Consider the following 11319-nt stretch of genomic DNA (forward strand, 5'->3'; position numbering starts at 1 on the left):
AATGATGGGGGAACCTGTCACCAACTGCCAAGGAAATAAGGGAGCTCCTCTAATGGGGTTCCACTGCCATGTAGCCCATCTTTCGCTCGCTCAAGTATTACAAATAACCACCTTTTTAGAGGTTAAACCAGTGCAGCAGCTGAAATCACTGTTGTCTGGTGTAACATCCTGGACCAGTCAGTTACGGCATTACTTTAGCAATGGGAGGGAGTTCGGATGCCATGTGTTGTCAACCTGCGGTAGAGTATAGTTTTGGTCAGTGGTGGAAAAAGCCCTTGAGTCATACCTGACTAAAAGTAAAGATACCTTTTTTAATAGACAATTACTCAAATAAAAAGTGAGTCACCCAGTAAAATACTACTTGAGTAAAGCTATTTGGTTTTAAATTTATATCAGTATCAAAAGTAAACCTATTAATCATTTCAAATTCCCTACATTAAGCAAACAAGACGGCACCATTTTCTTGCTTTACATTTTTTTTTACGGTTAGCCAGGGGCACACCGACACTCAGACATAATTTACAAACGAAGCATTTGTGTTCAGTGAGTCTGCCAGATCAGAGGCAATAGGAATGTTCTCTAGATAAGTGAGTTAATTTGAACATTTTCTCGTCCTGCTCAGCATTCAAAATGTAAGGAGTACTTTTGCGTTTCAGATAAAATGTATGTACATTTATTTTCTGTAACTTTTACGCCACTAAATTCCTAAAGTTGTCAAAAATATAAATAGTAAAGTACAGATACCAAAAAACTACTAAAGTAGTATTTAAAATTATTTTTTATAAAAGTACTTTACTCCACTATTTAGACACTACTAGATAGTGTCTAATTTACACAAAATCTTGTGCACTCGCTCCACACTCGCATAACACCAGGCTGTATAACAACCCTCCATAATACAAACACTATACTGCTTTTCAGAGACGGTGCTTTGATGCGGAGCTCCCCAGTGTCCCAACTACAACTGGTAGAACTGTGACTAAAATACTTTTTGATACACATGAAGATGCCCTCTGATTCAGTATTTGTCATCCATGTAGTTTTATGATTAGCGTTGGTATGGCTATTCTTTGATCTGAACCAAGATCATGTTTAAAATCTTAGGGTGTGTCAAATGGTAGGGTTCCATGTTTAAATCTAGATAGTGCCATAATGTAGGTAGATTTATACATAGTATATCAAATGCAATTTCCATAGTATATCAAATGCAATTTCCATAGACAGTTCAGCATTTGCACTCTGGTTTAGGGTGGTGTTCACCAAAAATATCTCAAAGGTGAAGGCCACTGTTGAGCTAGGACTGAAGGATCCCCAATATGTTTAAGATTTTTATTTATTTATATATATAAACCATGTTAGAATAAAACTGGAACACTACATGCCGTTGTCTGTGTCTCAAAGAAGAGAGAAACAAAACATGGAGGCTCCCCCTTAAGGACGGTGTCCTCCATGCATACCCTGGGTTGTATTCATTAGGGAACTCAAAGTAAAATATTTTAAAATGTTCTGCAACAGAAAACAAAAATGTGTGTTTCTTATTGGACAAGTCCATGAAGTACCTCCCGGTTTCCATTTGGTGCCTCAAACACAACCCTGGTGTAGGACAGGTCGGTATCCACTTTACTCCCTCCAACCTTGTTCACTCTCTCTTGCAATTCTACCAATGTGTTGTCAAGTATATTAATGACAGTAATAAAGATGATATTAAAGACAATATTATGAAAATATTTCAGTGTTCTGTACTTGATGATGATTGATATGAAATGAACATTGACACTACACTTCTCAGATGCCATGTCGAGGTGGTACGGTGTTGTTGTGTTGATTGTCTCCACCTCTGTCTTCATTTGGATATAAAATCCATTGTAAATCTTCCATTGAACCTGTTATCCTCTTTGGCTCTCTGTCCCTCTCTCTTATCTTTCTCTCCCGTTCTGCTCATCGCAACATTGGGTCACCAGTTAATTTCTGTTTGGGCTTTCCGCCTCCATCGCTCTCTGCTCTAACTTCCATTTTGAAACCCCCTCCTGTCTCAACACTTGTGTGTGTCGACACTTTGCCCCACATTACTCAAGTGACTCCACCATCCTTCTCTCATTCAGTTTCTTCTTACTTGGTTTTCTCTTGCCTCATTTCCACACATCTTCCTGTTTTGTGATCAAGTGAATCATGTTGATATAGCAGTGAAGTAGACTGATATTAGAGATTTGTATACCAACCTCGAGTCAAAGAGGACATTTTGGTCATTTGAAAGTGAAGAGATTAGAGAGGGGTACATCTGGACTTGTTTGGTCCTATATACTGTAGCATAGCAGCGACGAGTGGGTTTTTAGTGCAGCAGAAAGACCTGTTGCTCAGCAGTGGAGTCTTTCTGAGGAAGCTCTGTGGTTGAGGTGGCTGCTGCTGAGTGTAACGGTGCTACAGAGACGCTCTTCCCCATCACTTTCATTGGGCTTCACCGAACTGAACACTACGTCTCTGGCTGAATACAGCCTAGAACTTAACTTGAGCGTATAGATAGATTTATACTGTAATGATACATGATTTGAGCTTCCTATTCCATTTTCATTAGTTTACTACGCAGTTGGAGATTCAGGGGTAAAGTTTACATTTTGGCATATCAATTTTGATATCAAATTCATTTTGAATTTGAGCCTGAATGTATTTGTTCAGCCTAATGACTTGATGTGAAAGGTTGACATTTGTTTGCCTTTTAAAGAACCTTATCTGGTAAGTTTGTATGAAACACTTTTTGTGTAGTGAGATTTTCACATTTTCCATTCTCGCCGTAATGGCATAAATTACTTCTTGCAGTCTGCAATTCCATCCTGCAATTAAGATTAGGAGCATATTTTTGTTTTGTGCTTTTAGGAAATGATCATGTACATTATCACCATCTTTTAAAATCAAAGCTCTTTTGTCATCTCACCAGGTGACTTGACTGAAGACCTCTTCAAGAGGGCTAGCTGCAGAGATTTGTCATTCCTCTTTTACTAGGTGAGTTTTTCTGCATTTACTGTACCAAATTAATTCAGCTAATGTGTTCAATCTAATCATTTATCTCCACGGGTGTATCTGCATCATACTTAGTTATTCTATTTCAAATGTCACCCAGTGTCTGCATCATACTTAGTTATTCTATTTCAAATGTCACCCTGTGTCTGCATCATACTTAGTTATTCTATTTCAAATGTCACCCTGTGTCTGCATCATACTTAGTTATGCTATTTCAAATGTCAGTCACCCTGTGTCTGCATCATACTTAGTTATTCTATTTCAAATGTCACCCTGTGTCTGCATCATACTTAGTTATGCTATTTCAAATGTCAGTCACCCTGTGTCTGCATCATACTTAGTTATTCTATTTCAAATGTCACCCTGTGTCTGCATCATACTTAGTTATTCTATTTCAAATGTCACCCTGTGTCTGCATCATACTTAGTTATTCTATTTCAAATGTCACCCTGTGTCTGCAAAATTACACGGTAGAAAGAGTTCCGTGTTTTATTTACTGATCCCTTGGGCAAAAGATATGAACTATTCTGCCTAGTAACAGAATACTTCAAATGAGAAAGATTTTATATCTGAAGCTTTTAACCACTATGAATCCAGCAGAGTAAAAATACATCAAGTTTTGCTATTTTTGGGAGCCTTTTTGCCCCTAGTCTTCTATCTTATTATGTCTTCAATACTCTACCATTTGCCACCTGTAAGGCTGTGCAACCAGAGGGGAGAGAGTTCACAGGGTGAGTCGGGATAATACATAACGGTCTGCTGTGTTTGGTTGAATTTGGGTGGTAGTTGCTGTGGAATTGTTTCAAAACACTGGGTGCTAGTATATGTTGCCACAGTTTATGCAGCAATCCAACCAAGCTCAAGAGTAATGAGTATGTGCAATGACTTGCCTGAGGCGATGACATCTAGAGATGTCTGTAAATTATACATAACACACATTTAATGCCAAATAAATGACTTCCTTTATGAATAGATTCAGTAGGAAAAGCTCTGCTGGGAAAATACTCAATTTCCATTCAGTATATTTTGAACTGATTTCATTATGGAGCTCGTTTTTATGGTTTCAAAATGTTGCCTTCGTAATTTGTGTCAGCAAAACCCACAGTGCTGTTACTTTCGGAGTGGTTGTGTGACCAGGGCCTGTACCCAGAAAGCATTTCCGATTAGCTGTGCTGATCTCGGATCAGGTCCCCCTTGTTCCTGTTATCCTATTCATAATGATCTGAAAGTTAAAACTGATCTTAGATCAGCACTCATATTCTGAGAAGCTTTATGAATACGGCAGTGAAGTATGTGACCTTGTTAGTCAAAGCACTGCTGCCACCTGCTGTATGTTGGTTGAATAACACCTGGACTATTCTGCCAATTGTCATGTACTCCATATTGCAGGGCCTTCTACTTCCCTTCCATTAGACTGAGTCTACAAAACCCTCTGTGCTCCTGCTGCTTCTCACTTCCCCACCATGCCTCGCTCTTTCCTGGTGAGGAGGGGGGGCTCTCCCCCTCTGCGCCCCAAAGCAGGTAGCCCCTACTTGGGCACGACCCTGGTCCCAGTAGGTTCCTCAGAAACGGACAAGAGGCAGGGGGGTACCCTTCAGGGACAGCCGTCACCTAAGGGTTCTGTGTCTCTAGTGACACACAATGAGGCCTACCCACCACAGCCCTCTCCATCTCCAGCCTTCCACCCTGCCTCACATAGTCCCCCTTACCTTCACCCCACCAGTCCCATGTCTTCAGGTAGGTGTTGAACACTGAGGCTCAGCAAACACAAGCTCATGTACATCTGCCAGTTTTGTGTATTCTCGTGCTCTCATAATCATTCATTCTTCAACCATTTTCATTGAAGTTAAGACTGAAACAGCAATGTGTTTAAGACCTAGAGATCAGTGATTGCTTATAAGAGGGGCTATTAATAAAACGTATCAACCTCCTGCTATTCTCCGTCTTAAGATGGTAGAGCTGGGCTGCACCACGACTCTCCCTCCCAGTTGAACCCTGGCAGCCCTGCTGAGGAGGTGGGCTCGCCCCTCCTGGGGGAGACCCGACACAGAGGCTGTCCCCAGATCAGTGACCACAGGACCACTGGGACTGAATGTCCACTGTGTGGAAAGGTTAGTGGATGATCCCAAATCAGTTTTGTTATTCTAACCCTCTGACAAGTTGTCATTGCAAATAATGATCTGTTCTTAATTGATTTACCTGTATAAATAAAGGTGAATTATTAAACATCAATCCTCCTCTCCATCAAAAAGGTTTGATATTAGTGATAGGAGAAAGCTATTTTTGCTTCCATCATGGATAGTGAAAAATTCTGACTCATTGGAATTACCACTGAGGTGATTGGATAGACCTACACTCAGTCTTTTTATTAACCAAAGGTCAAAGTGCAGCAACTGAAGTCTGACATGCTTTGATTCTCTATTCTGTTTCTAACTGGAAGACCAGTGTGAGGATTAAATCAAGATAAGAGGTCTATTGTATTTACTGCACTGCTCTCCCCTTCTGCAAATCACATTAAAGTATTTTATTTTCTTTTCAGAGTTTCTTTTCTTTCTCCAGTATGGAGTCCCACGTCCACAAGTCCCATGGTGGCAGACACAAGCAGTCATCATCAGCACACATCAAGACTAACAGTCAGCCGTATGGCTATAGGCCAGACCTGGGTTTGAGCTACAGGGTCAAGGTAGGAATAACACACCTAATCACGCCAAACAAGGTCTGTTGCCTGCTAAATTACATGTAGAATGAAGGGTTTTAAAGCAGCTCTGGGGTCAGGTCTATAATAATCAGATCACATTGTGACGTCAAGATGTGGGACATAAGTTCCATCCCACCTGAGAAGGCTGATATTGCAGGCATTTGTTTTCATACGCCAGCTCTTACAGAAAAAGGGCATTATCAAAATTTCACAATGTTATTTCAAATCAAATCAAATTTTATGTTATTTCGACCTCCATAGTATGGAAATATCATAAAAAGAACTGGAAATCAAGTTATTAACTGTAACTCCACTGTTCTACTAAGATATGTGGAATTGTTTTAAGGTCATAGCAAGGATGATTTAGCTATTTGATTTTGAATTTTAAGACTCCTTGAAGTACCAAAAATAAATATGAAAAAATATTTTTGTCCTTACTGTTATTAGCCCATAAAAATGCATTGAATAATAGATTCACTACATGGAACAACAGATAATCCCCCCCAAAAAGATCAAAAGGAAGTTAGTTCTGAATTGTCTCTCCTATATCTGAGAGATTTAAGAAAGATCAGGAAACCTATATATTTATATATATATTTAAACCCCATATTTTGGGCATTAAATAGTCTCCATATATACTTCCATACATTTTTCAGCTGGTACCAGGGTGACCTTCAGACGAGTCTTGGAAGAGTCCTAGAGCAAAACATGTATGTTTGTGAGAGTCTCATCTGTCCATAGAGGGGTCAAAATAGTTTGTAGGACATTCGGAACACTACAGATGATTTTGCGGGAAGACCGATTTTCAAGATGTCTCCTGGTCTGACAAACACCGCTCTAGCTCTGTCACCTTTCACCTCAGATGTCTCCTGGTCTGACAAACACCGCTCTAGCTCTGTCACCTTTCACCTCAGATGTCTCCTGGTCTGACAAACACCGCTCTAGCTCTGTCACCTTTCACCTCAGATGTCTCCTGGTCTGACAAACACCGCTCTAGCTCTTTCACCTCAGATGTCTCCTGGTCTGACAAACACCGCTCTAGCTCTGTCTTTCACCTCAGATGTCTCCTGGTCTGACAAACACCGCTCTAGCTCTTTCACCTCAGATGTCTCCTGGTCTGACAAACACCGCTCTAGCTCTTTCACCTCAGATGTCTCCTGGTCTGACAAACACCGCTCTAGCTCTTTCACCTCAGATGTCTCCTGGTCTGACAAACACCGCTCTAGCTCTTTCACCTCAGATGTCTCCTGGTCTGACAAACACCGCTCTAGCTCTTTCACCTCAGATGTCTTCTGGTCTGACAAACACCGCTCTAGCTCTTTCACCTCAGATGTCTCCTGGTCTGACAAACACCGCTCTAGCTCTTTCACCTCAGATGTCTTCTGGTCTGACAAACACCGCTCTAGCTCTGTCACCTTTCACCTCAGATGTCTCCTGGTCTGACAAACACCGCTCTAGCTCTGTCACCTTTCACCTCAGATGTCTCCTGGTCTGACAAACACCGCTCTGGCTCTGTCACCTTTCACCTCAGATGTCTCCTGGTCTGACAAACACCGCTCTAGCTCTGTCACCTCACCTCAGATGTCTTCTGGTCTGACAAACACCGCTCTAGCTCTTTTTCACCTCAGATGTCTCCTGGTCTGACAAACACCGCTCTAGCTCTGTCACCTTTCACCTCAGATGTCTCCTGGTCTGACAAACACCGCTCTAGCTCTGTCACCTTTCACCTCAGATGTCTCCTGGTCTGACAAACACCGCTCTAGCTCTGTCACCTTTCACCTCAGATGTCTCCTGGTCTGACAAACACCGCTCTTCTTTCACCTCAGATGTCTCCTGGTCTGACAAACACCGCTCTGGCTCTGTCACCTTTCACCTCAGATGTCTCCTGGTCTGACAAACACCGCTCTAGCTCTTTCACCTCAGATGTCTCCTGGTCTGACAAACACCGCTCTAGCTCTGTCACCTTTCAGATGTCTCCTGGTCTGACAAACACCGCTCTAGCTCTTTCACCTCAGATGTCTCCTGGTCTGACAAACACCGCTCTAGCTCTGTCACCTTTCACCTCAGATGTCTCCTGGTCTGACAAACACCGCTCTAGCTCTGTCACCTTTCACCTCAGATGTCTCCTGGTCTGACAAACACCGCTCTAGCTCTGTCACCTTTCACCTCAGATGTCTCCTGGTCTGACAAACACCGCTCTGGCTCTGTCACCTTTCACCTCAGATGTCTCCTGGTCTGACAAACACCGCTCTAGCTCTTTCACCTCAGATGTCTCCTGGTCTGACAAACACCGCTCTAGCTCTTTCACCTCAGATGTCTCCTGGTCTGACTAACACCGCTCTAGCTCTTTCACCTCAGAACACCGCTCTAGCTCTTTCACCTCAGATGTCTCCTGGTCTGACAAACACCGCTCTAGCTCTTTCACCTCAGATGTCTCCTGGTCTGACAAACACCGCTCTAGCTCTTTCACCTCAGATGTCTCCTGGTCTGACAAACACCGCTCTGGCTCTGTCACCTTTCACCTCAGATGTCTCCTGGTCTGACAAACACCGCTCTAGCTCTTTCACCTCAGATGTCTCCTGGTCTGACAAACACCGCTCTGGCTCTGTCACCTTTCACCTCAGATGTCTCCTGGTCTGACAAACACCGCTCTAGCTCTTTCACCTCAGATGTCTCCTGGTCTGACAAACACCGCTCTAGCTCTTTCACCTCAGATGTCTTCTGGTCTGACAAACACCGCTCTAGGTCTTTCACCTCAGATGTCTCCTGGTCTGACAAACACCGCTCTAGCTCTTTCACCTCAGATGTCTCCTGGTCTGACAAACACCGCTCTAGCTCTTTCACCTCAGATGTCTTCTGGTCTGACAAACACCGCTCTAGCTCTTTCACCTCAGATGTCTCCTGGTCTGACAAACACCGCTCTAGCTCTGTCACCTTTTACCTCAGATGTCTCCTGGTCTGACAAACACCGCTCTAGCTCTGTCACCTTTCACCTCAGATGTCTCCTGGTCTGACAAACACCGCTCTGGCTCTGTCACCTTTCACCTCAGATGTCTCCTGGTCTGACAAACACCGCTCTAGCTCTTTCACCTCAGATGTCTCCTGGTCTGACAAACACCGCTCTAGCTCTTTCACCTCAGATGTCTCCTGGTCTGATAAACACCGCTCTAGCTCTTTCACCTCAGATGTCTCCTGGTCTGACAAACACCGCTCTAGCTCTTTCACCTCAGATGTCTCCTGGTCTGATAAACACCGCTCTAGCTCTGTCACCTTTCACCTCAGATGTCTTCTGGTCTGACAAACACCGCTCTAGCTCTTTCACCTCAGATGTCTTCTGGTCTGACAAACACCGCTCTAGCTCTGTCACCTTTTACCTCAGATGTCTCCTGGTCTGACAAACACCGCTCTAGCTCTGTCACCTTTCACCTCAGATGTCTCCTGGTCTGATAAACACCGCTCTAGCTCTTTCACCTCAGATGTCTCCTGGTCTGACAAACACCGCTCTAGCTCTGTCACCTTTCACCTCAGATGTGAAAGTGCGACATTGGCGGATGCGGTGGATTGAGACACATCCAATGCAAAAACAACATCTCTCTATCTTTAACTGGGGGATTTTTTCATGCTAATTAGATCAACATTAGGTAGTTTTAAGAGTTTGATGCTAGTTCTAAACTATATACAGGAACAAACACTACAGTAGACCCTATACATGACTATATGGCCCATCTTATATGGCCTATATTCGTTTTTGTTTGGTGTAAATAAAAAATGTAAGATTCATCAAACTTCTCATGAAACTGTGAACCCAATAAATATATTTTTTTTACAAAATATATGTCCATATATGCTGTGTTCTCATGTGTTTCAGGAGCGTACGTTTGGCTGTAAGGTGTGTGGGAAAGTGTTCAAGCGCTCCTCCACCCTGTCCACTCACCTGCTAATCCACTCTGACACGCGGCCCTACCCCTGTCAATACTGTGGCAAAAGATTTCACCAGAAATCTGATATGAAAAAACACACCTTCATTCACACTGGTGAGTCGATATGTCTTCTATTCTAAATAGGGATCTTGTCTTTGTCACAGTCACGTTAGAAACATATGAACTATTTTAAATATATTCAAAATACTATGAGAGTGGTAGGGGCATGAGGTGCCTGTGAAAAATGTAGTGAATACATGCCAGAGTCCGGCGGGAAGTGATTTGGCCTTTAAAATAAATAAATATAACAGCCACTGCATGCACCTACCACTCCCATTGATTTGGATTAAGTTAGCTGAAGTTTGTAGTGGCTGTTAAATGAAAGAAAACCAAACCATGCATTACAGTTTTTCCTGGCTCACTTTCAGGGTGAGGAACCATCTAACATTCAGTTATAAAAGAGTGAACTTCCCCTTTAAAACATTATGTCCCCTCTGCCCTCCTATTCCAGGTGAGAAGCCTCATGTGTGCCTGGTGTGTGGCAAAGCCTTCAGCCAGAGCTCCAACCTCATCACCCACAGTCGTCAGCACAGTCACAACCAGCCCTACCGCTGCCTCTATGGCTTCCAGCGCAAACAGGACCTGAGACAAAACCAGGAGAATCACCGTACATAGACCTTTAGGCCAAGACCCTGGCTAAGAGCTGATCTGAGCTCAGTTTTCACAATCGGGAGAACCACTGTACATAGATAGCTACTCAAACATCTTTTCATTATAAGGGGCACCACTGCACAAGCTAAACAGAAGCTGGGGATGGATGAAAGAAGGGATGGATGCTCCACAAAAAATTCTAACAAACATTTACCTTGACTGTAGTTGAATCCCAACTGTATATTTTGCCTACATATATATTTAATTTTTTCAGTGTCATCATAGGGTCATATCTGAAAATATGTTTAAAACACCTTAGAACTTTATTCCAAAGTATCACTTTCATATGTGTGTGCATTAAAACACTGTTGTCCACTTTCAGATTTGGATAACAACAAGATATTATTGTTATGAATGAATGATCATTGTTTTTTTTTAAAGTGATCAAACCTTGCTTTTTAATGATTTACCTCTCGGGGAGATTTTAAAGGTGTGTCACTTTGAGATAAATGAAGTTAAGCACATGGTTTATCTGGAATTCTCTGGAAATGAATCATTTTCTTCATTACCTTCATTATCTTCATTCTCTGGAACGGAAAGATTTCCCTGGATTTAATTACCTGTGATGGGCTGAGAATGCGCCCCCTCTCTCTCTCTCTGTCAGCGCTACCCTATAAAAGCACAGCCTCTCTTCACTCTGCACTAAAACACCTGATCCCTTCAACCCCTCCTCTGCACCACCAAGGAAGAACACACAGACACAGGTAAATACATCATTTAGAATACATGCTTTACGTCACCCCGCTCCTCCGCTCTCTCCACTGGCTTCCAGTTGAAGCTCGCATCTGCTACAAGACCATGGTGCTTGCCTACGGAGCTGTGAGGGGAACGGCACCTCAGTACCTCCAGGCTCTGATCAGGCCCTACACCCAAACAAGGGCACTGCGTTCATCCACCTCTGGCCTGCTCGCCTCCCTACCACTGAGGAAGTACAGTTCCCGCTCAGCCCAGTCAAAACTGTTCGCTGCTCTGGCC

General features: G+C 42.9%; 1 protein-coding gene across 1 annotated transcript; it reads left to right on the plus strand.

The window, feature by feature from the left end:
- Positions 1–2178: 2178 nt before the first annotated feature.
- LOC124003691 (zinc finger protein Gfi-1b-like) lies at positions 2179–10810 on the plus strand. Its single transcript, XM_046312210.1, has 7 exons — positions 2179–2730; positions 2933–2997; positions 4405–4752; positions 4966–5126; positions 5555–5698; positions 9582–9747; positions 10145–10810. Exons 3-7 carry the CDS (start codon positions 4479–4481, stop codon positions 10306–10308), a joined length of 909 nt encoding a protein of 302 aa, XP_046168166.1. The 5' UTR covers positions 2179–2730; positions 2933–2997; positions 4405–4478; the 3' UTR covers positions 10309–10810.
- Positions 10811–11319: the final 509 nt, after the last annotated feature.

This window comes from Oncorhynchus gorbuscha, linkage group LG18 (assembly GCF_021184085.1).
Source record: "Oncorhynchus gorbuscha isolate QuinsamMale2020 ecotype Even-year linkage group LG18, OgorEven_v1.0, whole genome shotgun sequence".
NCBI classification, from domain to species: domain Eukaryota; kingdom Metazoa; phylum Chordata; class Actinopteri; order Salmoniformes; family Salmonidae; genus Oncorhynchus; species Oncorhynchus gorbuscha.